Source organism: Neopsephotus bourkii, unplaced genomic scaffold (genome assembly GCF_033783945.1).
Source record: "Neopsephotus bourkii isolate Nb327-2 ecotype Australia unplaced genomic scaffold, CSIRO-AGI_Nbou_v1 NB_1120, whole genome shotgun sequence".
Lineage (NCBI taxonomy): Eukaryota > Metazoa > Chordata > Aves > Psittaciformes > Psittacidae > Neopsephotus > Neopsephotus bourkii.
In genome coordinates this window covers 1,353,259-1,380,039 of record NW_026901606.1, presented here as the reverse complement: position 1 = coordinate 1,380,039, position 26,781 = coordinate 1,353,259, and the positions used below count along the sequence as shown (strand labels likewise).

Here is a 26,781-nt window from a genome sequence, read left to right as displayed (position 1 = left end):
ACTGAGCAACTGTACATCAACATTCGTTTTGTAACACCGTGTGGCATCCAAAGCACCAAAGCACCTTGTTTATCTTATAAGAGGTTTCCCTGAAGTGCCTTAGTGCTTAGCTGGATGGCTCCCAGTGCTTGGAAACGCTGCGTATCTCTAGTTTGAGTGGAAAAGTTGTTGAAGCCATGAGAAAGGCAAATCTGCAGACTTACAGTCATGGACATTGTGGCATGTCCTCCTCTCTTCAGGTTTCAGATCTGCATGGCACAAGCTGCTGACCTGGTCATCGTTCGTCAAGCACTGCACTGAGCGGTGCATGACTCCAACTCCACAGGTGACAGAGCACTGCAAGACAGAGATTCATGCTTTATCTCCAGGGTTTCTGGGCTTCAGAAGTACAGGCACAGGCTGTTGTACCAAGAGACAGCAGCAAAGCCCCTGATCCTGCAAAGTATTCAAACCCAGACTTAATTTTAATCAAATGAGTAGTCCTCTTGATTATTAATCACTTCACTATTATCATCATTAATTGTTTCAAGAAAATGACTGTACTTTGTTTAGCACTTGCACACTTTACTGGATGAGGCATTTGGTTAATGTGAACCATGTGCTCATGAAATTGCTTACATCTTACATTAGGAAGGTCATACAAGGGAGAAATGTTCACCAGAAGGCCTGAATGGCAGAAATCCTCTCCTGGTGGCTGGGAGACATTGCTTGGGTCACTGACAGGGCCCTCAGAACAAACACAATGTGGGTTGGTACTTTCTATCCATATTGCACCAAAAAACCCACAGCCTCCAAACCCTCTTTCCCCTCACCCTCTGGAAAAACCTGTGCAAGCAGCAAAAATCTGTCATCCTCAAACAGTTCAAATCAAGGGCAATCTTTATGCTGAAACTGCACAAGTTACTGGAGCTACGGAGCAGCAGCTTGTCTGAGTTGGCTGCTGCTAAGCACAGGCTATGGGAGTTTGGAGCATCTTGCTCCACCTCCACAGCTTATTTTTTCAAGTACTGGAGAACTGAAAATCAGCTCTTTCTACAGATACCAGGTTGGGCTGCCAAGAAAATGATGCTGCTTGTCTATTGAGAAATGATTAGTCTAAAGAAGCACACCGTAAAGGAGGTCTTCAACGGCTCATGGTATTCACAGCTTGTCATTTATTCTTCATTAGGTTCAGATCCATAAAACTTAACTAAGGAGCTGAGCAGGACTCTCTTTGTCCATCAAAGGTGATGGTATTTTACATTAAATCCCTTTGAAAATCAGAGATGAGAAGGGTCATGGCACGTGGTAGTCACTGGGACGTTCAGCAGCCCAAAGTGAGGAGAAAGGTCTGGATTTCTGAAATGGATACTCTTTGTAATGAGCTTGTATTAATGAGTTGGACATTTTACACTGAAATTCTGGGGAAAATACCAATTAATTGAGGCTGAGCTCTTTGCTGTAACTCCTCTGCCTTGACTTTCAGGGATGATCTGAAGCTTCCTATGGAGCAGGAGCAACTTAGGTTTCAAATGGTTCTGCCATTTACTTTGACAATTTCCACTACGTTTTGCTTGATTTGACCCTTGTTGCCTTGTAAAGGTTTGACAAATTCCTACAAATGCCTGAGCTGGGTTAATAAATCAGATTTATGGGAGGAACACCACATTTCAAAGGATTTCAGGAGCGCAAGAAGTGAAATGTTATCACCTTAACTAAAACCTGATCTTGTAGTTCAGGCCCCCAAAAGAGGCTCAACACAAATAACTTTAGCAGAAAGGCTAAGTTCTTTCCCCTGCCCTGTTCCAGCATTTATAAGGAGGAGGTCATGTGGAGAGGGAAGAAAGTAAAATCCTTTTAAGGCTCAAATTACCAGCATTTCGGCCTATAGGTGGTTCCCAAGTCTTGCTCATACACATGGACAAGATAAATCCTAGTTGCCAGCTATCCATCAATCCTTCTAGCGCCACACTTTCAAAGCACTCCTTTTCTGGCAAAGACCCCACTTTCTGACTAAGCATTCATCATGACTATCAACACTGCCACCAATTTTGGCTACATCCAAACTTGAAATCATGATTCTACTTGTAGCTGCTGGGACTTCCCCATACGATGGGGTTCAGTCTGGAGCATGGGCCCTACACACACCAGGGCTGTTGCTGCATGAGGGTATTCATTGCATTCTTTTATGCAGCATTTAAGCATTTCCCCACCAAACTTTCAGACCGTGTCTCCTGGTGTAAGGAAAAAATAGTTTGTTCCAATGATTTCAGTTATAAAAAGAAGTTTGCCAAACTCACGCTTCCCCAGTTGCCCACACGCCAGGATGCTGAGACAGGGCACTCCCCAAGGTAGCAGGGCTGGATGTTGGGTGGCTGTGTGCCAGGACAGTTGACTGTGTTCTGGTACCCGTACTCATAGTGGTCCTTTCCGGTGTAAATCTCACTGCAGGACACGAGGCGCTGCTTGTATCCCTTCCCACATGTAACGGAGCACTGTGAGCAGAGGAAGTGCCTGTTAGCACTGCATGCTTTAGGAAGGTTGCCCAAAATGGCAAGGAAAAGCAGGCTTGACAGCTTGAGCGATCATTAGTAACTGTTTAAGCCAGCCATGAATACTGTGAGTGGCTACAAGTGGACCAGTGCCTGACACTGAGCACACTATTCCTCCCTGTGTCACCCCTACAGCTTCTCCAGGACTCCCTGCTCCAGGTTGGCTCCTGGGCACATGGAATCTCTCCCTCAGGGCAAAGAAAGGTGCACAAGATCCTTGAGAACTCAGAAGCGCCCCTGTTACTTAGGTTTTCTCTTTTTTTCCTTCCCTTTTTTTGTTTTGGTTTGGGTTTTGCCATGGGATGCACAGAGAAAGAAAATGGTCAAGATTGACCCTGAATAGCAGGTACTTGGCAGTAACTAGACAAAAAGGGCAGATTTTCCTCGTAATTAGAGGGCAGACAGTGCTCCTATCCTCTTCACCAACAGGCTGAGTGGGAGATGGGGAGAGCTGAGCTCTGGCTCTGTGAAGCTTTGCCCACCTTTGTGTCTTCATGGGCCTGAAGGGGGGTCACAGGAGGCGGGAGGGAGTGGTGGGTGTCTGGGCAAGGGGCAGCCAGGGCTTGATATTAGCACCTTGATATTTCTATTAGAAAACCACCCAGGAGACCAGGCTTCTCCAACAAATTCTCATCTCTGCGTTTCTCCCTCCTGCGCTATCTTGGGTGGTTTGTCTCTCCTCCCCCTCAGACCCAGCCTGTTTTCTTTTTCTCCCTTTCCTTGTTCTTTCTTTCTAATCAGTGCTGTGTCAGCAGCTGCCTTGTCATTCCTCTCTGCTGCTCCTCCAAGTGGAAAGTAATCCTTCACTCGCAGCATAAGGAAACAGGCTGAGATTAGCCCAGGTCCTCCTGCATGCAGCGCCTGCCACAAAGAAAACCCATCTGCTTTCCTTGCTGAGCCCTCACCCAGCAGTGAGAGTGAACCTGCTGCCTTTGCTCATGCCAGAGACACCAGGGAAGGATGTCCCTTCAGTCACATCCAGGCTCACCTTTACCCCTGGATGCTCACCCAGACCCTTGCTCACGGAGCTCACTGGGAGGGGGTGGGAATAAAACCAAATAAATGAAATGAAATAGCACAAACCCACAGAGGGTGCCTGTTGGAGGCAACGTGCTTTGGAAGAAAATTGGCTCCAGGTATTAGTTAGGATGCTGAGCATGCTGGCATTTATAGTCTTTAATATCCTGGTCTTCTCCCACAGCCCTGCTCTTATCTCTCCAGCAGGGAAACTGCACACTGAAACAACGCCCCAAAACAACAATTACACCACGCAGCGCTGCCCTGCCACTGTTCATTTGGGCTGCAATATCTCACCGAGGCCGGTGGCAAGAGGAGGACAGCGGGGCCTGGTGCGGAGCAGCACATCCCCTATGGAGGGACAGGGATGGGGACTCACCTCCGACCACTCTCCGGTGATCCAGACGTACTCGCAGGGTGGCAGCCCGCAGCTCTCCATCTCGGGAGGGCGTTTGCTGGCATCGCAGTAGCCACTGTTCTGCGGTTGCTTGTTCTCATCCACACAGAACACCTTGCGGTACCGGGATGCTTCCCCGCATGTCTTCATGCACTGTTTGCAACAAACAACAGCTCATGCAACACATCAGGGACTTTAGCAAATCAACCCACATCCAGAGCAAGCCCTCCTGGCAGCCTGAGTAAGTAGATGGCTTTCTGCCCTGTGTTGGCATTGGTATCACCCAAGGCCAAATTTGATGCTGGGCGTTGAGGGAGCATCCAGTGACAAACTGCTCCCATCCTCTGCAGCAAATTCCAAATGTAGGGAGAGAAGAGAAACTGAGGTAGCAATATTGGGATGGGGCAGATGTGGAGTCCAGTGATGGGACCAAGAGATGCAGGGATGGGCATGTCAGGCCAGGAGATGCAGCAAGGGGGAAAGGGGCCAATCCTCAGCTTTTGATAGGACAAGGAGAAACAGCTTTAAACTGAAAGAGGGGATACATGAATATTAGGAAGATATTAGACATTAGACAGTTCTTCCCTGTGAGGGTGCTGAGACCCTGGCACAGGGTGCCCAGAGAAACTGTGGTTGCCCCATCTCTGGCAGTGTCCAAGGCCAGGCTGGACAGGGCTTGGAGCAAGCTGCTCTAGTGGAAGGTGTCCCTGCCTGTGGCAGGGGGCTGGAAATGGATGAGCTTTAAGGTCCCTTCCAACAGAAACCATTCTGTGATTCTATTTCAGCCTTAGTAAATACAGCTGTTTGGAGAATGACAACCCAGCCATCCCCCTTCCAACATATGCCCTTGGCTGTGGCTGGTGTGCGGGGTTCCCTTCCCCTGTCCCTTACGGCGGGTGAGCAGCAGCACTCTGCCCTGCCATGGCATGGAGCACATCTCTGCAGCTGCTGCAGCAGAGGCAGCCCTATGGGTTTATTCTCTTTTCAACACTGCCCTGAGCAATATTAAGAGCAACCCATTCTAGCTGGGCACAACTCCTCCCTGGGGGCATCTGGAGACTTTAAGGACTTTGTTCTTCCTCTGCTCATCTTGGAAAATGCTGTGATCCTGGGAGTGGGTCTCTGCTTGGAGAGCATCTTACAGAAAACACACATAAAACAAACTACAGCAGTGTACAAGCAGCTGTCTGGATAAAGCCCTATTTTCTTAAAGTTATATCCTGAAATGGACTTCTAACACTTTCAACTAACTGGATTAACAAGGAGAAACATGCATGAAAATAATCATTTTATGTAACATGCAGGAAATGTCTTCCCCTAAGGAAAAGGATAAAACTTTCAATCAGACCATCCCTATTTGTACAGAAACACCACTTAAAGTCACCTAGGACTGTCCCAGTTTAATTTAGTTAGAGTCTCACCCTCCAAACATCATTTCCAGACTCCCCAAAGTGACTCCTGCTTTCCTGACTGGCCCATGATTAGCAAGATATTAGTGGTTTCAGCTAATTGCAAAGCACAGGCACTGTCAGGCTTTCACTTTCCATAATTAGCTGTCAGAACCAAGACTTTGAAAACTCAGATCAATCCGTAGCAGGAGCAGCAAACCAGGAATGTCACAGCAACCTTGGTTGTAAACATTTGGTAACTGAGCAAAGCGGAGGGCAATGGTGAAGGAGAGGCAGCCCCACAAAGCAGCATCTATTCTGAAGGAATAACTTAGGAGCTCTCAGGCAACAGTCAACACTGCAAAATCCGCAGTCTGCCAGAAGACCCCAAGGGCTTCGTGTGCTTTCAACCTTATTTACTCTCTTGCTATAAAAGTCCTTGGAGTGGAAGCTTCTCCCAGGTCTGTGCCGAAACACAGTGATCCTGTGGGTATTGGAGGAGTTTGATTTCCCCAGACAGCAAACAAGCTGTGCTATATTTGCCCTTCTCTGATATCTCCCTGTTATATAAGTAAAATCTGGAAGGGGTTTATGCATGTGAATAAGGAATCATTATGTTCCATCACCATGCAGCTTCCCTTTCAGGGGCAGCATGAACCCCAAACCTTCCTGTTCCTTCTCAACAAAGGGACTCTCCAGTGCAGTGAGAGCAGTGCCATGGGATGCTCAGAGCCTGCCTTGCCTCTGCTTTGGGTTACACCAGCACAGCACATGGTCATTAGCACAGAGTGAAATGTTTCAGCCCTCTGCTGCTCACATTCAAAGGAGACACCTTGCAAAGGTTAGGAAGACACAAGGCTGATTTTGTCTCCTGCCCTTAATGTATAATTAAGCCTAAATTTGCAAAGTACATTGGACCAGGCTTAATTTTAAAAGGATGAACAGCCTCTATGCCATCAATGCATCTTTTGACACTGGTTTTGAAGAGTTATCATATCAAAAGCCCTTCCTTGTTTAAAACCATTAGCTGCTGATGAGAGATTGACAACTTCAAGCACATACCAGCCTGCTTTGGGTTTCTCTGAAAATAATGGTTGCATAACCAAATAAACTTGAGCCAGCCTCTGTGCATTTTACCATCATCAGTAAATTAAAGTTTGATTATTTGTATTTTTAGGTATAACTGGCAATTAAATTAATCCCATTGAGATATTAAATATGGCTCAAAGACAGCGAGGCCATCATAAAATAAATCTAAGAGAAACACTGCAGAGTTTCCAATCAGCTACCCCAAGGTTATAAAACATTATTCATGTAGGAAGTGGACAGTTCAGATAGCATGAAAAGGCTATTTTTCCTTTTAATACGGTGACAGATTTTGTATGAAATCTCATGTTCATGACTGATCTAAATCTCCCACAAAACAGAGGAGCCAGGGTATAAAAGCTATTGATGGCAAGGGCTGAAAAACAGCTCAGGCATCTGACAATATTCGTCTCTTTTGCCTCATTTCCCATATTCTGAATTGTTTTCCTGGCAGTTCAAATTAAGAACAATTTCAAACACTTCTGCAACTGTTTTGGAAGAGTAATAATAGTAATTAAAAACCCCAAAGGCATAGCTTTGCAAAAGCATTCTTTGGCATCTTATTTTAAATCAAAATCTGACACAGAGATGAAATGAGACCCCAAGCCACGAACACTCCAAACATGCCTTGGGTAACTCTGCAATCCCAGTCAGACAATGATTTTCCCCCAAATGGCAAATGTCAAAGATTCAAGCACTTCATTGCAGCTTTCAGAGAGGTTCATATTAAAAAAACCTTTTCTCTCCCCAATATTCCCATTTTCTTTGTGACCATGGTCTGAGTTTTACTTCGACATTAACAAGGACCTTTCTATTGAGTTTCTTCTCCCTGGTGGGGGTATTGAGGACAGCTAATTAATGGCGATACACCAACAGACCAATAAATGGTTTCCAGTAAGTTCTCTATTCCTTTCATTGGCAAGACCAACTTTTTTCCTAAAAATAACAACAAAAAGGAACAATACAAACCCCCATCTTTACAGATTCCCTTTAAAGATAAGAAATCAAGAATAAGACAGCGCTAGGATGTTATTTTACATCCTGCCTTTCATATCAATTAGGGTTCATTGCTGTTCCCTGCTCAGAGATACTAACGCAGTCTCTGCCTCCTCACTATGAATAATGTGTAGCCCCTACTTATGGCTAGGGAGAAGCTGCTATTACTTTCTTTCACCAGGTACATCAGAACAAAATAAGTGCTCAGAACTGCTTTGGAGTCAGCCAAAGGGCAGAGCTCACATTTGGGATCTCCTGCATGTCTCTATTAATGGTTATTTATGGGTGAGGAAACTTTCAGCCCAGCTTTCCCCTAGCAAAGCTCCCCAGGGAAAAAAAAACCCAAACCTCTGTAACACAGTAAATTCTTTCCCAGTGTTGGGAAACTGAGGAAAACATCAGCATCCACCTCCCACCAAGGGCTTGGGAGGGTAGAGGCAGGCAGAGGCCTCTTGCCACTGGTTTGAGAAGTTGTAAAAGTAAAGGGAAGAAGCAAAATGATGGGGTAGGAGCTGCGGCTTTTCAGAGCTAATTACACCATTGGATAAGGATTGCAACTGCATGCTGTTTGCTGACCTACTTTGCCGCCTGTAAATTTATTAGCTGAGGAAATTTAACGGGCTCTGTAAAAGCAGAAGTTCATTGCAAGGAATTTGCTTGAGCCCCCTGGGCTGTTCCTACATTTCTTTTCCAGGCTAGGATGTTTCCGTTGGGTACCACTGAGCCATCAGCTTAGCTCTGAATCATAGAATCATAGAATAGTTAGGGTTGGAAAGGACCTTAAGATCATCCAGTTCCAACCCCCTGCCATGAACAAGGACACCTCACACCAGACCATGTAGCAAGCTAAACTTATTTACACCATTCCTACCAGGCCAACGTGCCTTGTATAGTAGGGGATATCAGACAATGTCACACACCCAAGTGCTTGCAGTCTGGGGTGCTCAGCACAGTGAGGAGCCAAGAAATAGCTCATGAAAGAGGAAGGATGAGAGAAAAACAGGTGCTGACCTCACCTTGAATCTTTCCTTGCAGCAGCAGAGAAGCTGCACAGCCTCTGTACATGTGAGATGCTTTTTCTCTTACCAGTAAATTTGCTTTTCCTATCTTCTCCCTTTTTTTCTTTCTTTTTTTCCTTAGTGACATAACAAGAGCAGGCTCTCAAGTGCCTGTGAACACCGAGGCTTTGAGTAGGAATCCAGCAACACTTCTCTATCTTCTGTTACCGGAGCATGAGGCCCTGTTTTGCATTTACACCATGGCCTCTTTACAGTGTCTCAGCAGGCAAAGGAACCTCAGCCAATTTTGTTCCACTTCAAGACCTCCCTGGGCCATGCAGGAGCCATATAAAAGCAGCCTGACTGTCAGTGAATGCTGGACCCCTCCACCCCCTGCATCCCCATGGAGGGCCCATGATGTGCAGTCCCCTCCTCCCCATGTGACAAGGACATCCTCTCCATAGGAGTGGTGGTCCCTTTGCAGGTGTGTGACACAGGAGTCAGCTCACCAGAGCTGGCAGCTCCATCACCTTTCCCATTTCCAAGGCTGGCAGTCCCTGGGAAGAGCCTGGGACAATACGACAGGGATGGATGAGGACTGAGGCAGGGATAACTAAAAACTGAATTAAGCCAGAACAAAATTCAGCATTTTGGTGCCTTGTTTGAGCTCTTTCTGCCTAACCTGTTGTATACCTCAAAGCCTGCCACAGTGGGCACCATCTCCTGTGGGACACTGCATCTCAGCTCTGCTTATAGCTTGACAAAAAGCATGGACCAGGAGCTCAGTGAAAGGAAAGAGACGGCAGAAGGAGCTGGGGGAAGGGGGCAGAAGAGTGGGAATTACCAGTCCTTCAAACCCAGAAGCACAGGGCTGACTGCTGGAGCAGCACAGCAGGGCTCAGCCTCCAGGAACAGACCCAAATCTGCCCTACCCCAAACCTGCTCACCATTTGCATAGATCCCAGCCAAAGACAGGGCAGCACAAAGCCATATATTAACCCTATCGAGGTACTTCTCAGCTCCCCCTTCCACCCAGCACATGTGAGTGTTTCCTCTGCTTTATCTTTTGGAAAGCCCAGGTTGCAACCCCAGAACCCCGTCCCTCCAGCACTGATCTCCAGCCTCAGCAACTCCCCATCTCCAGCATCATCCTGCACCACACACATGAGAGCACAAGTGACGTGACCCCAGCGAAGGGAAGGGAAGGGAAGGGGGGGACCCCGCTTACCGCTTGCCATTCGCCGGCTGCCCAGCGGTGCGTGGGGCACTCGGGGAGGTGGCAGTCCTGCTGCGGAGGGGGACGGCTGGACGGGTCACACTCTGCCTCCTCGGCTGCCTTCGGGGTGCCGCTGTGACAGTGCACGGCGCGGTGCTGGACGCCCCGGCCGCAGGACACCGAGCACTGCAGGAAGGGACAAAAGGTGAGTGGTGGTCGCAGCTTCACGGTAAGTTCTATGGGTTCGCCCTCTGTTTTGAACTCGGCGGCTGTGATAGCAACGCGCTAAAGCCAGCATTTAAACTTCCAGGGGAGGCTTTTCTGCAGGCAGAAATCCCTGCTCCGCTCAAGCAAGCAGGAATTTTTGCAGTGGGCTTCAGTGGGGTCAGGATTTCCCGGCCAGGATTTCTGTTGCAAAAACTTCTGCTAAACTTAAACCACAGCATTTCAGAGACGGGCTCTGCCTATTACTTCACAAGCACTCAGCTCAAGAAGGTAATAGCTCAAAATGTACCAAATGGCACAACTGGAGTGGACTTTAATGAAAAGCAAACTTGGATTATATAGAAGTGGGTTAAACCACGACAAGAAGAAAGTGTGCAGCAGTAGAAAGGTAAAGGTATGATACAAGCTGGGGTTTCTTTCAGAGAGCATCTAAACATGCCCATGCACACAAGCCTGTTTGTGAAAATAATTGTCTTTTTTTAATGAATTGCATTTCACATTTCCTTCATTACACTGTGGGCACATTCCTCCCCACTTCTAGGCACAGCAAAAAGAGCCCGAATTCCTCTGTTTCTCAGACATCTTCAAATTATCATCTCCACTAAAGTGCTTTAAACGGCTTGTTTTTAGTTTCATGCAACATTTCTTAGTGTTGTGACTGCACACTGTAATGTGTTTAGTAGTACCTAATGTCCCTCTGGTATGGATTTTTCCTGGCTAGATCTTAAAGTATACTGTATAGATTTGGAATAAAGAGAATTTGCATTTATAAAGAAAGCATGTAAAAATCAAAGGTATGTATTTACAACACAGCTATTACAGTTAGCCATCTGCTGAATTAACCATTAATATAAGTAATCTTATTAATACATCAGGAACTAAGAAAACAAGTTTACAGCCCGTTATTGCAATACCCATAGAAGTGAGACTTCTTAAGGCAGGGAATTAAGCAGCGCTTAAAGGGGAAGCAATTCTCTGTTCTGCAGCGTATTCCTCTGTAATTCTCCGCTTTACTATCCAAATACCCCATAAAGCCAAGAAGACCAAAGAAAAGCTGACTGTGAATATCTGCCTGCCTCCAGATATTTGTTAGATGATGGAAGGGACTTTTTTTTTGTGTAACTTTTGAAAGTAGCAGTGAGATTTCTGTCACTGGTGATGCAAATGCTTCCCATATGCTGCGCCTCTGCCCTGTGATTAACAGCAATGTGTTTGTCCTATGCATTCCACAGGGAACAATTAAACTGAATAATGGGCCACAAACTTGGATAAACATGTACACCAGGATGCATACCATGCTCCAAAATGCCTTTTGGTTTGCATTTATCAGTCACCTAAAAGGCACATGCCTGGGTATGTTATGATAAAGGAGCGCTAGCGATGCAGTGGGTCTTTCACAGGGGGTGTGCTGTGCTGTGTGTGACACCCAGGCAGAGTGAGTCTGGGGAGACAGAGGTTGGTCCCTATCTGTGCTGGGCAAAGAACGGCACCAGGTAAAGCCATAGACTCATTTCACTGTGTGCCTAGGTGAAATTTGGCCTCTGTGTAAGCCCATGAGAATAAATGCTGCACCCTGATCGAATGCATGCGAGGATTTGCAGTGGGGGGGGTGAACTCTTTCACTGCATTTATGGCTGGCTTCAAAACCACACCATTCCACTCTATTACAGAGGTAAGAAAAGAAGGTTTCTAACATAATTTTCATCCTGTCTGTTTTAATTCAGAACAGCCAACCTGTGTCTACCCTGGGGAAATACAGCTGGTTGACACTGCCAGAAGACACTCAGTCTGGGGCAGACAGCTTTTGCTGTACCTATATATATTCTCCTACGGGATGCCATGAGTCAGGCAGCCTGTTAGTCCTTTCAACAATGTCCATATGTTTTCCCAGGAGTGCTCCTTTCCCCACTGAGAAAGTCAATCACCAAACTGCCAAGTGCCAACACAGCTATAGGGAAGTTCTACCTGATGCTCCACCTGGGTTTTCAGACCAGCCTGGATTTCAGCCTGTAGCTACAATATGTAAATACCACACAGCAGAATAAATGTTGGCATTTTTCCTAAGTGAAAGGTAAATGGCCATAATTGATACCACTTAGGAGATGCAAACGTATTAAATCTGACATTTCAGTGCAGATACAAGCACATTTAAAACTTGGAGAAAAAGCCTTTTTTGCTTGCCTTCTGATATTACAGATATATTAAAAATGCTTTGCTGCAGGAAAGTGGATTCATAACAACATAGAAAAGAATTATCCAGCCTCTGAATACAAAACATTCAGAGAGAAAAAAACCTGGAAGCGAAGCACAGCTGCCAGCAGGGATTCAATTTAACCGTTTCTGTATTTTTTAATCCTGATTTTTGAAACATTCGTTTTACGAAATGAAAAAGAATAAACCCCCCCAAAAACCTTAAAGGTACATGAGGTCCTGTGCACATGTGGTGACAAAAAAGATGCACTCTTGTGGGAAAACCCTGCCTTATTTCTCACACAGACTTTCGCCGGTTTACCCAGGATGGAAGGCAGCCAGCTCACAGCAGCTCAGCTTTGGGGTTATCTTTCTGAGGTAATCCAACCTTCAGAAAGCTTTTTCTTGATCGGATCGAAGAGCAAACTGATCACGGCTCCTCTTTTCAAAAGTGGCACTGGTGATGGGAAAGTTGACACAGAGTTACGGTGCCCGTTCCGACCCTGATCAATCTATTGGGTATTCAGAGTGCTGAACGCCTGCCTGTGCTATAGCCTCAGTGAGAAGTTCTGCACCTAAATTCACCTTGGCTCTAAGGCCAAGGTGGATTTAGTCTTCTGCAAAGCCATGCAAGCCCTGTGCTCTCACATGGCCATGGCCATGGCCCCGAATGTGTGACAGCCACAGCTCTTCATCTGTCACAGGCAAAGAAGCTCTGCCAGCACGAGTGAGGATCAGGATGCAAGGAAGCCACCTTCAGAGCTTCCAAAAGCCCAGCTTGATAGTGCAGAATGAGTGTTTCTAAGCCTTTATTTTTCCCCAAGCAAGATGCCAGCTGGCTGAGCACAGCCAGCATCAGGGACCTGGGCTGAGGAGCCACCCCTGGAAATGCACTGCCTATTCTTATCACTAGCATACAAATATTCCTTAATTGCCTAGTCACAAGAGACTACCTCAGGCCATAAATCACCTGATCCTCCTAGTACCTTGGGTTTCTTTCTCCACTTGCATGAAATGAACTCTGATCATGCAGTAGAATGTTGGGAATTTTAAAACACATGCTTGTATCAACTAATACTAGTTTGCTTCAATGCAATCAACAGGCCATTACATTATTATGTTTACAGTTATTAGGTGTAAAAAAAATACTTTAAATAAGGAGCAAATGGGATATGATGAGACTATCTAATGGCTTCAGGCTCCTTTTCAATCTAGCTTCCTGTATAAAATTGAGGTTTCAGTCCTGCAGGTAATAAAGGTAATAATATTGACTTGATTTCCAATATGGGAGCATTTCACAGGGCTATGCACAGCTACCTGAGTGCTCCCAGCCATACCTGAGGCAAAGGACCCAGACAGACCTCAGTAACTGAACCTCTGCACTTAGCCCTTGACACACATCATGACAAATACTCCTATCCTATGAATTCAAAGGTAAGCATTAAGAAAAAGTACAAGTCTGAAAACAATTATAGAACATCAGTGGCTTTATTGTCCTTTTTAATAGTCGACATTAAACAGAAGTCCTAACATTTGCATGGGTGCCTGTAGCAATGTGAATGGTTTATCTTTCAGGGAACTTGAATGCAGTGAGAACGGGTGTTTTGTACCTTAATTTGGAAGACAGACCTCAAGAGAACATGGTGTTTCACAAGTTAACAGTTCAGTTAGTCTAGGATTTTCAATACCTCTGCTGATTAGCACACTAATGAGGTAGAGGGGAGAAGGGAGTTTCAGAGAGAAAAATGTGATGCAGCAGATTCAAGGTGATGACAAAGACATTATTTTTCAGGAAAACAAGGATTCGAGGTATGCTTTCAGCAAACAAAATGCTTAATAACTCCAAGCACTTTCACATTCCCAGCAGCCTCTGCTCTATGCATCAGTGTCTGACTTTTTAACGAAGCAAAATCAAGCAATGAGCTTGTTAAGAAACAAAAGGCAGAGAAAAGCATTTTTAATGAAGAGCTCTGATTCTACGTTAAGCTTTCCCAGGAAGCTGATAATAAAATTAGTTTCAGATTTCTCAGAACTAAGGAAGGTTTTGCTTGGGATGTGACAGTTTAAATAATAATGATATTAAAACCACAAATAAGTAGTAGATTCTCTTTAATATTATCTACTAATGCCTCTACTAGCAGAAACAAAATAAACAAGGAATCGACTTTCGGATAGACACTAAAAGCAAGTTGCCATGTTTTCAGCTGGTACAAATCACTGCTGTGCTTGAAGCTACACTGTTTTATATCACCTAAGGATCTCACCCAAAACTCTTCACCCTTAAAAAACTCCAGAGGACAGAAATGATGGGAAAAGCAGCTTCCAACCAATTTGACGGAGGAAGAATATCCAAGGGTGCACAAGGGTATACAATGTGTCTCACCTGTCCCCAATCTCCTGCTTTCCACTTCGGACATCTGCCCCCTCTGCATTTCTTTTGCATGCTGGGCTTAGCAAGGTGCTTGCAATAGTCTTCTTCTATATGTCTCCCTTCCTTTGACAAACAGTACACACTGCGGTGCTTTTGGCCCCTTCCACAGGAGACAGAACACTGTAAATATAAAGTAACAACAGATCAGCTTTAATGCAGGGCCATCTATATGGTTATATATGGGCCATGGCTACCCAGGGCATTTTCTTATAACTGGACCAAAAAGCACATCCCCAGGTTCCCACAGCCTACACAAGGCTTAAGGGGGATACAGAAGGGCAGAAATATTTCCATTTGCACTTAATATTGCATGATATTCTTGGTCAAATCATCCCAAAATGCCAGTATCAAAATAGAGAAAGCAGCTGACATTCAGCAGGGATAACAGTCTGGATTCCTGGCATTGCTCCAGTGGTTTCAAAGGAGCAGAGTCATCTTACAGGGATCAAGGCAAGAGCCCTCAGTATCTACTTAGAAGAACTTGAAAGGAATTATCTCCATTTACCTTGGTACAAAGGGAGGTCAAATGTTGGTAAATCAGGAGAGTAAAGTGTGATATACACCTTTACAGAGGGGAATAACTGCACAAAGGAAGAGGCAGAAGAGAAAAATGCAGTTTTGCCATGCCCCTGTGTTAATGCTCGTATCTGTTTTACCAGTGTAGACTGATTTACTTGGTATTTTTAACCTAAACAGACTGAAATCAGGACATGCTCATCCTTTAGATTTATGCATTTTGAAACCAACTCAGAAGGTAGCAAGAAAGCAGAGCCTGAAGAATCAAAGCAAAAAAGCAAATCAGCAGGTATGTTAGCTGTAAGCTTTGTAGTGAAGCAACGAGTTTCAACCTCCCTCTGCAGGTTCACTGAACTTTTTCAAATGTGACCACTTCTGGCATGCAAACCCCAAGCAACTTCACTTTGATTTCAGATTAGTCTCCTCCAAAAGATTTAGGAATCAAAGGGGTCTGCAATCACGACAAGAATTTAATATGACAGTTCCATGTAGAACAAGCCTCTTTCTCAGCATGATGCACCTAGAGGCTCAGCTTCAATTTCTTCATTATATGCTATGTCATAAGCACCCTGGTTTAATCCTTGAGCCCAAACATGCTATTTCAACCACCTCTCAACATAAAGTGTTCTGATTTCTTTACGGAACAGAGCAAACATTCAGAGATGAGGCTTCTACCTTCATTTTGGAGGCACTCCATCAGTATATTTCCTAAGAAATAAATTACAGCCCAAGTTCTTCCCAGCCTATGAATATGTTTAAAGTTAAAATCTGACAATTTATATATGTAACAGATCTGGAAGACCTGTTAGAACAGAAACTGGCATATGCATTGACAGCTGTGATTACTTTAAATTACAGCCATACTTCCAACTCATTCAGCCCACAAAGAATCAGTGAGAGAGCAGTAACTTGCTCCAAAATGGAAAAGTTCAGAGCAATGTGGAGAGAAATGGATGTAACTCTTCAGACCAGACATTGCTGCTTAAAATCTTGTATAAGTAACATCCTGAAAGGGCTGTTTTTCTGCTACAAGGTGTTACAGATTGACAAAAGGTAGCCCGCCTCCCTTGTGATCAATAAGGGTTTAGGGGCCAGTAATGCTGCTTCTCCACCATTAGAGAGATGCCAGCCCAACCTGGGGCACAGATGGCCACCTCTGAGTTTTCCTGAGCCCAGTTCCAGTTTCAAGATAGGCAAAAAAAACCCCAAACCCAAAGAGCAACATTCAACCTTGCACTGAGAAACAGAGGAAATGCTGTCCCTTGTTCTAAAGTAAGACTTTCACAAGTTACCCAGATTCACAAACTTCACTTTTTTCTTTAGCATCAACAGAAAAAAGATTGAGTTAATGTTATCCTATTTTTATAAGCCTTCAAATTTCATCAGAAGTTCATTTTTTCACTCCTTCTACATCTCTCCCCAGGCAATGAACGTCAGCAGTAAGAAGGAAATGTCAAATCCTACCAAACCCAGTTGTAAACTTCTAATGCTTTTATCCATTTACTATCTTTGGACTAAGCAGCAGCACTGATACTTTAGCAATAATTCAAGTGCTCCTCAGTAAGTGCTTTCCATGCAGGTTGATGGCATTTTACTGTGACAGCCAAAGCTAAACAGTAAATTTACAGACTTAATCAGGACTCTCTCTTGCCCCACATACCCCAGGCAGGTACAGCCTAATGCATTTTTTCTCTAATTTTAAAAAAGTACTGGATCCTCTATTTATTCAAAAAGAATAATATACTTACTCTCAATCCTTATAATAATACTTATTCTAAAGGAAGAATAACCACACTGTGCACCAATGCAAGCGTATTTCTGGGGACCTGAAGTTGGTTGATAAATATTCGATCTCACAAATAATACAGTACTAGTCATTTCCAAAGTCATTATCCCCCATCTACAAATTGCTTAACTTTAGTATGGTGCCTGATTCTAACATTTATCTCAGGATCAAAGAAGAAGGCTGCATGGATACCTTGGTGCACTCAGAGGCTGAAGCCTAATTTGCCTAATTTTGTTAATACTTACATGTAATTCCCAGAATGCTGGAATTAATAATTTCTGTGTCTGTCTTCAATATAAATCAAAGTTAGGCAGTGTGCATTTTTAGATATAGATCACCCATTTGCTTTCATGCACATGTGAGTTATGATCTTATTTGCACTGACAGAAAAGAGAGACTGAATAATCCAATGTAGCCAAGTATCAGACACCGAAAATTCCTTTGCAAAGAGACTACTTCATAATTGCCTTCTAATTCATCTCAGGTATTTCCAGCTTTTATTTGGCACATAGATTTTAAGCATATGTGCAGAAAACGTGCAGAAAACAATTTAATAATGGGCTTCATCGCAATGCCATGTGACTTAGGGAAGCCACTGCCATCAGCCCCATTATTTATTTTGGACCCTGGAGAAACTTTGCATTTCATTATCAGGACTCCTCATCACTTATGATACCTATCAATAAGACTGCCATAGTGAGGTAAGCTTTGACTCTGCCTTCTTTACAAGATTTGAGTAGCACAAACAAACCTGCTCCTTTCATACTTCTCCTTTTCTTTATTTCTTTGCTATCTCCCATCTCCCACAGAAAATACTTCCAAGTATTGGGGATGGACAGGCTGCACCCTGTGGAACAGGAGTCTTATTCAAGGTTCTTTGCAGTCAACAGAAATACTTCTACTGGTTTTCATCACCTGTGGATGCAGCCCTGGAGGTGTAGCCAAGGTACTGTACTGACTTCTTCCACTAACTCAGCTTTCTAGAGTCCAGGATCTATTATTGCCCATGGTCAATCCGCCTCTGCCTCCACTCAAGTGGGGGGGAAATGTTGCTCTGAAATACTGTTTCCTGCCTGTGACCGAGGCACAGCAAATGGCACCCCTTGGTGAACCTGGGAGGGTGGCCAGGCCTGGAGAATGGTGCAAAACCAACACATTGTGTTGTTTCTTCAGAAAAAACACCCACAAGAAACAATTTGACTGTGGCACATAAAATAACAGAGAAATATTATTTAAAAAAATAATCAGCTATAGCCATTACACTAAAGACTCTACTAAACCTTCCTCTTGTTACTATCTTCATTATCTCCTAAACTCACCACAGTCACACCTGGTGCTTTACATGGAGAACAAGAATAAAAGGACTTTCCTAAGAGCATTAGAGCACAGATTTAAGGGGGTTATGTTTATTACATGATCAGTTTTGTTAATATGCCAAGGACTGGGGACTGGCATACTGCTGAGTCATTGAAACAAATATACTGCCTAGTATAAATAAAGGCAAGAAAAAAGCTTAAATAAATACGACAAAAATATTTCCATATCAACTCTTTCCAAAAAGGTCAGAACATGATGCTAAATATCTCCTGCATCACTCTGCTTCAGCACAGCAGCAAGTTTATGTTTGTGTTTCCACAAGAAATTTGTTTTCTGTTTCAGAATTCAGCAATGACGAAGATCATTCTGTTCTACCAAGTACGTGCAAATTGCTTTAAACTAACCCTTGCTGCATTTCCTATGCTGATCATAGAATCTCAGAGTGGTCTGGATCGGAGGGGACCTTAAAGCTCATCCATTTCCAACCCCCTGCCACAGGCAGGGACACCTTCCACTAGAGCAGGATGCTCCAAGCCCCTGTGTCCAACCTGGCCATGAACACTGCCAGGAATGGGGCAGCCACAGCTTCTCTGGGCACCCTGTGCCAGCGCCTCAGCACCCTCACAGGGAAGAACGTCTGCCTAATGTCTAATCTAAATCCACTCTCCTTCAGTTTAAATCCATTCCTTCTTGTCCAATCACTACATGTCCTCAGAAAAAGCCCCTAGCATTTCTTGTTGGCCTATTTAGGTGTTGGAAGGCTGCAATAAGGTCATCCTTCTGATATGCTGGACGATGAGGGTATGTCTCATTCATTAAGACTTCTCTAAATAGAAAGGCTGCTACTTGATTCACTGGGCTGGTAGCAGGGTTAAAAACAGAATATGTACCCCCAAAGCTCTTAAACACTTCTACAAAATGTCTGTCTGGTTGTGCCCAGGTTCTGAGTCTCCTGTGAGAGACCATGACCTTTTCTTCTGCACAGGGAGCTTATGCTGGGAGCAAGGCCAGTCTGGCACCAAAACGATTCAAAGCCCTGGGCACAAATGAACAAATCCTGATGAAAACAAAGAGGCAGCAAAGAACACTCAAGAAGAAACAGCAGTTCCATTTCTTGTTAACTTTGTGCACTGAAGAGCTGCTTGACATGGGACAGGAAAGCAAAACAACAGCAAGAACCTGGGGACATTCTTTCCCCTCCACCCCACAACGTGAAAAGCTTCAGAAAATGCTGTCAGATCACTTTTCCCGTGCACCAGCCAACGATCTGGGAGGTATTTGAGGTAATGAATGCAAGCTGTGGTGATCACCAAACGAATTCCCAAAGATAGGTATGCTCTGATAGCTCACCAAGGGCAGGGCCGGGGGCCGGGAAGAATTAGACTAAAACCAGCTTTATCAGATTCTGCCAGGAGCAACTTTTTGGAGGAAATTAAAATAAATCCTTGCAGGTTTAGATTTCCACACATTAAGGATTATATGGAGAGTAAGTAAGCCCTTGTTCATCCTTTCCAACTATCCGAGCTGAAACATACGCTGGGTGAAATAAAACAGAAAAGCAACAGAGCCCTGCAATGTGAGGGGCTGTGCTCCTGCATGTCAGCAAACTTCTCCAGCAATGAGCAGAGCGCAACCTTGCACCCTCACAGTTACATTTCAGAGTCCTTTAGTCTGTATCAGCTCTTACTGTAACTCACACTGCTGCTATCAGATGGTGAAATCACAGCCCTGTGACTTCCATACCTTTGAGATCTCCCAAGGACACAGGACATGAGCAGACACACCACCAAGGAAAGCCTGGATCATTCCTCACCAGCTGAACCTTTACTGGAAGTCTTAAAACGTCTGAGCTCTGTGTGTGTGTTGTTACCCAGCAATAGACTCTGGCATCCAAACTAACTTCATTATCTTCACCACAGCAAGGTATTTAGCAGGTAACTCCCTTGGCTTCAATGGGACAGTCAACAAGCTTAAAACAAGGGTTCATCTCCATGCTATGATTTCTCCAGTGGCTGCAGCATCTCAGGAGATGTTTAGGAAATGGTTTCTTTGAAACCTTTTTATTTCCACAAATCTGTTTTAGCATGGTCTCATGCCCAGCTGCATTGGCATGGTGAGAAATCCATGTCTGTGGGCTGGGAACATGGCAGGGAAGGATTCATCCAGCTGGGCTTTCCTCTCCTACCTTAACACACACAGCTGGGTGATTTTAGCTCATACTAGGCCAGAGAATACATCTGATTTTTGTATATTTAAAAGGGAAGAGTAGTCTCTATATTCAAGGCAGGACAGCTGGACCAGAGACCTGACCAAAACACACCAAAGCATTGCACTGCAGTTTGAAAGAAGCTTTAGAAATGCTTAATCAAAGCAGACTCCCCAGAAAAAGGGGAAGATTAGAAAAATACATGAACATTAAGGATTTTGGAGTGTGCAGTTCAAGTAGGTTTGCGAACACTGTCCAGAATCCCTATGGAAATGTCTCAAGGAGCCCACCCAGAGGGCAGCACTTAGTGGGCACAAGAGCAGGCTTTGCACCAGCATCCCCAAGGAGAGTTCCTCACCCTGGGCATGGGTGACAAGGAACATCCATGCTGGCTTGCCCTGGCTCTCTATTGCACATAGGGTCTCCATCCTCCAGCTGCTCTGCTCTCAGCTCTGCAGCAGAGACACAGAGTTTCCCAAGTTTCTCAAAGGAAAAGGTTCAACTGGATGTGTTGCTGCAGCAGAGGGAAGAGGTTGGTGTGTCTGCAGCCCATTCCTGCAGCAGCCAGACTGCCTGGAGAAAAGGATGATCTTGGGTTCTTTAACTCCTGCAAGATTTAAAGCCCTGTCAATACACAATTTCCCTGATCTAGGAAACCTCACAAGATACATGGGAGAAAAGCGGGTAACTGCAGTAGAAGTCTTGCATCTCTCTTTCTATAGCATCCACTTAGTAAATAGCACCTTCTCCCCCTCTTTCACCTGCCCTATTGTTAGAAACCACACAAAGACTTCATCGTGTACAGAAAGCAGCAGGGCTGTGAACACACAGAACTGCCTGAAAAGCTGCATCCCTGCCCTTTTCCACGCTATTGAACCTGAACACCAAACAAGCAAAAGCCCCTAAACGGCCACTGAAAGTCTCTCCAGGGAATGGGGGGGTTAGATGGCATTTCCTCAAATCAGGAGGATGTGTGTGAGCTACCCAAGGACACTGGTATAGAGGCATGTGGAAGGCACTGATGGAGCCTATTTTCCATGCTGTGGCACTTTAAAGAGAGTAGCAATTAAAGCAGCAAGCAGCCCAGGCTGACACTTCATATTTTAGTGAACAGTTGTATTATAATGCCATTTTATAACTCCCATTTAAAGAATGGGATTTTCCAGTATTGGATGGAGTGAACCACAGAGCTCTCTGAGGAACGCCAGCCCTATTTCGCAGGTGTGTATCACACCAGGGGTTTGTAGGAGCACTGAGCTGCTGGTTTTATAAAGACTAATCCTGACTCAGTGCAGTAGGGATCAAACATTGTCAGCCTGCAGACGGTCTTGAGCATCAGACACATTTTCATCTATGCTGCTGGCTCACTCAGCTCCCCTGCGAGCTAGTAAAAATTAAAACATGCATAGAGCATTAAGTGCCTTTGGAACAAGACTGAGTACATCATTTTTCCTTAATGACTGCACAAATCAGTCACCAGGAAAGTTAGAAACACAGTAAATATCTTTGTGCTTAGTGTCCCTCATCATCACACATCCTTATTTCGAAGTGCTACAACCCCTAGGATCTGAGCAACAGCAATTATTGCAGTTTGGGGTACACAGTGTGAATATGGAATATGGACAAAAACACACACAGACTTCCCAACCTAGGGATCTGTTTGGAGGTGCTGAACCTCACAGCTCATCCTTGTGTTCCTGCTCTAACCTGGCTCCTGTAGCCTGATGCATATTTCAGTTGCTGCACTCACAGACAGTGCTTTGGGAGACAAATGTTCCCAACTACTGCCCTTTTATTTATGGCTTTATTTCTCTCCTGCATGTGTGAGTATGTGCATATGTGCACGTATAAGAGATCTGCAGACTTTATGAAGCCAGCAGTCATTGATGGGCCACACCTGATGACATGGAGACAAGCCAGCCATTGTTGAACAGCAGTCCCACCACTTGTTCAAGTTCAGGCCAGCTGTGCACAGCCTAAAACCAACCATCTCACCGAGAAAATGTGTAAGGGGGGACCTGTAAAAAAGGCAACCATGGAGGCATACCAAATGCAGCCAAACGGCCAATGTATTTCTTTGGGAGGAGAAAGGCAAGTATTTTATAGTAAGTTGGGACAGAAGCATGGGTTGGATGGTAAGAAACATCAGTGAACAGTAACAGATTTACCTGCTCTGAGTGGGAAGGTGCACTGAGGAACTTTGGGAAAAGATGCACCATTTGGAGCAGGGGAGGAGTTTAAAGATATAAGAAAATAACCTTCCTGAGTCTAACCACTGGTCCAGCTCCCAGCAGTAGCAATAGGAGAGGGAGAGCAGCAATACTGAGGGAGAGCAGATGAGACAGGGCATTCTCTGCGGTTCATCGCGCTGGTACCTCCCCAGCCTTTGGTCACTGGGTTAAGGAAGTTACAGGGGACACTGCTGCCCAGTCTTTTACACCTCCATCAGATTAAAAGACACTACATTTTAACCACCCTCCATCAGATTAAAAGACACTATATTTAACCAGCAGGTCAGCTCACAATGGGTGCAAAGACTAACGGATGCCTGCATGGGAGGAGTGTGGATTGCAACAGCTGAGAATTAAGTTGCAGGAAATCAAGTCCTTCGGGGAATGGATGCAGCAAAGCACCTCAGTGCAGGCTCAGTGTTAAGCACACAGTGCCATAGGGCTTGATGGGCTTCAATGCTTGTTTTCCTGCTCATGGAGCATCAACACTATCAAACAGGAGACAGCAGAACTGATAGCAACAGTATACCTATCTAGTTCTCCTTATTTACAGAGAAACAGGACTAGCAATGAAAGATGGTAATGATAAGCAAACAACAAAATAGAAAGGAAAATAAAAAGTTGGAGATTTTAAAGTAGCTAGAGAGGAATAAAGTGATGCTCCTCTAATAAGCAGCTGGGTACCGCTGGCTTCACCCACCTGTAACTGTGGCTCTGAGCCTTGGCAGGGATGATGGACACTGAGCTGAGGAAAGAGCTGCAGGAGCATCCATCACTGCTGCCCCAGAGGAGCAACAGGGTGAAACTCTTTGAACAAAAACCCCAACTGCATTTACCCTCTGGGACAAGCTCTGAGAAGGGCCAAGGCAGTGAACAGGTAGATTTACCATCTATGGCAGAGGGATGTGCATGTTTGGAATGGCTGTGGAACTGGGCACAGGTGGTGGGATTCTCTGGATGGGTGTCCCACAGCAGGGAGCATAGGAAAGGCCTGAAATGGGTCTGGTTTGCTTTTTGTAAACAAAAGCAAAGAGGGATGCATTGTCAAAGGCCTTTTTCTGACTGGGAACCAAAGTGTTGCCTTTCATCAACACACCAAACAGGCGGTCCCTGGAGTCAGTATGTCTGAGTGATCCTGGAGAGGAGGCAGCAACTCAAGAGGGACAACAGCCTTGGTGAGCCAGCCTGAGCATACAGTAAACAGCTCTGAGACAGAGACAGCTTCAGGCAGATGGCTGGGTATAGCCATAGGCTACCAAGTTCTCATTTTGGTCTGGATGAGCTTTATTAAACCTTCACTAAGGCATCTATTTCTACATGTTTTTTCAAAAGCATGTGAGTCACCCACTGCCTCCCTCTGCCTGCATTATGGGTGCTGGGATCATTCATGCAGCCTTTGCATTTATCCTTCCCCCCACAGGCTCTCGGGGTAGGAGTGGTTTTGTTAGCTTTCTGATAATATCTGGCACTAGAGAGAAATACAGACTTGCTGTTGAAGTCTCAGAGCCATCATCATGTGAATGAAGGACAGGAAAAACCATGTGAATCACTGAGTGGCTGAAGGGTTCAGCATGCCTATCAGTTCATTTTCAAGGCTGGCTTTGTTATTGCAAAACATGTGTAAAGAATCATACAGCAGCTCAGTAATGCTGCTGTCACAGCAAATTTGTTTTCTGCAGAAGAGAGGAAGAGAACAGCAGCGTTATATACACTTGCAACCAAATCTGCCACTGGTTATCACTTTTGCCTTAGCAAGAGCCAACATCCTGCCTGCTACGAGTATTATCAGAACAACGACATGGAGAATATTGCTGTTGAACAGCCTATTTTCAGCCAGGGAATGGGGAAGGCATTTCATAAACAATGTGTTGGGGCTTCGACAGAACTAAATACAAATAACGTGAACTTTCCACTGACACCAATGTTAAGATTAACATTCCTGAGCATCAGCTCCCTGACACAGATGTGGTCCAGGCAGTTTCCCCCGAGGCCAAAGCCCCATCAGTGCTACCCACATCCCTGCAGGCAGCCAAAGAGCCCTGTGAAGCTGTCAATACCACTAGCTTTCAGCTAAATACAGCAATGTTGTCCTAATCCAAACCTGAATTCACATTGACAATAACAGAGTTTGGAGCTTAGCCAGATACTATTCTAATTATTTTATGCCAAGCTTCCTATTCTCCATTGTTAGATTGAAAGGCCCTCAAAAACTAAGACAGCAGCATCTCTGCCTTATAAATAAAGAGCGGGGAAGCACACCCTGCCATTTTGCAGGCACAAAGAGCTTCACAACCATTGCGTTAGCAGCTAGAACTTTTGATACTCAAGAATGGTAAGTACTTGCCAAAGCAGATGATTACTTTTGAAATTGTAAGACTCTTCTGAGAGAAGAACCCCAAACAGGCAAGCAAATAAACAATTTAAAACCCCACCAACCTATTTTCCACAAGCCAAAGCCAAATGATTACCATCCCAGTGCTTTGAAGCTCAAATGACTCACCCAACTGAACCAAGACAAGGTGCTGTGTGATATAACTGTTTTACCTTATCTGTGCCCATTTTCTAACTTGAAAGGAATGAGAAGCCCACAACATGTTAACTCTACGTTATTCATAATGGTATCAGAATACAGTTGGACATTATGGTAACTTCAGAATCTAACATGGATTAACGCAAGGAGCAAATCTGCTCCCAGGGAAATGGGTTCAGCTTTGGGTTCTGGAGAACATGGCAAGATGTCCCTCGGTATTCAAGAGCAGGCATGGAGATCTGCTTTCGTACCATAGGGCGTTCAGAGGAGCTAAAAACACTCTCTGTATCCTGGTGACAGTTTCTGCATGTTTTCTAAAGCATTATTTTAATAAAAAGATCAGGTCTATCACATGCTGGGATAATCTAGTGTTTTAATACATGTTCTTAAATAAGCAAGGAAATGAAAGTATCACCTCCTCTTAGTCCTCTTTGAACACACATTACAATGACAAGGCATCTCACAAGTCTCCTGTTATAAAGTTATCATTTACATACAAAATTCCATTTATTCACCTAATTATCTCTTTAAAACCTGGACTTAACCAGCTAGATAAAAATCACTTCTTTACTGTATAAGTTCCCAGTGGAATTTCACCTGAGGACTGTGGGTGTTGGACTCTTCAGACTCTCTCTGCTCTAATTTGTATGTATTTTATAGTACTAATTTCACTGAAACTTGAGTAAACCTGAGCCAATGTGATGCTTGCAAGAAATTTGTTATCCAAACTTCGTAATTTATATACTTTCAACTGTGTTTAATTATTAGAAATGACAGTTTCTGTTGGAGAACACAGCAAGAGAAAGAAAAACAAGTCAAAGGATGGAACATCACAGTAGCATTTCAGAAAATTTAGTTAAAGTTACCAAAACTAGGTATATGACCTTAATTTAGCAAAAGACTCAAGAAATCATTATACAAATTCATTTATGATTACATTCTATTTGTCTTTAATTTTCACTGTTCAACATTAACATTAAACATCGTAAATGTATGCAATATTTATATAAAATTAAATAACAATATTGGAAAAATAAATACACTTTTACATAAATACATAAATCCATACTGCTGAAAAGTTTCAGCTAATACTATACTCTTGTTTCAAAAGTGACCAAAAAATATGGTAGTGACACTCCATCCCAACAGATGAAGTATGTACAGCTGACAGAATGATGTTTGCAACCGATGACAGAGCTAAAGCAAATCCGGGTGATACCACACTAAAGAAAGTAAAATTTGGATGTTACTACCTACAGTAGTAGCACGAGGTAGACATACATGTGGAGTCGTCTGCAGGAGGGACACGGAGCCCTGTTGGCCCCATAGGTACAATTCCGTTTTCAAACAGCTCTTGGATCCCCTACATCAGAGCCAAAGGACACCTTGGTAATAAGACTGAATCAAGTCACTTTGTGGCAGTGATGGGGCTCAACTCTGCAGTCCCTTCCCTGCAGGAGCCCCATGGGTAGATGGGAGGAGATGCTGCAGGCAGGGAAGGATGTCTCTGCCCTCTGATTGCCTGACATCCCACCCTCTCCCAGGAGACGAAGGAAGGATAATTCACCAAGGCTAACACGAGTAAAGTCAAAGGGATTTTTCCTAGGTACAAAAAGAACAACCAGAAACCAAACCACGAGGACTGCACCCTGCATTTCCGACAGGGAAGACTGGGCACAGCCCCGGAGCCTGCTCCTGAACAGCTGTGAAGAGGCTGAAC

General features: G+C 44.4%; 1 protein-coding gene across 5 annotated transcripts in view; it reads right to left on the bottom strand.

Annotated features, from left to right (window-relative positions):
* The window catches only part of ADAMTS9 (ADAM metallopeptidase with thrombospondin type 1 motif 9), an 81,098-nt gene that overhangs the window by 6,346 nt on the left and 47,971 nt on the right, over window positions 1-26,781 (bottom strand). For 4 of the 5 annotated variants that reach the window (XR_009726811.1, XM_061362321.1, XM_061362322.1 and 1 more), the window contains 5 exons: window positions 14,428-14,595; window positions 9,642-9,815; window positions 3,928-4,098; window positions 2,280-2,474; window positions 204-336 (listed from right to left, as the gene is read on the bottom strand). Coding sequence is in view for 4 of the 5 variants with exons in the window: in XM_061362321.1 (XP_061218305.1) it covers window positions 204-336; window positions 2,280-2,474; window positions 3,928-4,098; window positions 9,642-9,815; window positions 14,428-14,595 (841 nt within the window). In the remaining variant the exon portion in view is untranslated. The remainder of the gene's footprint in view (window positions 1-203; window positions 337-2,279; window positions 2,475-3,927; window positions 4,099-9,641; window positions 9,816-14,427; window positions 14,596-26,781) is intronic. The other variant, XM_061362323.1, reaches the window with a different exon arrangement.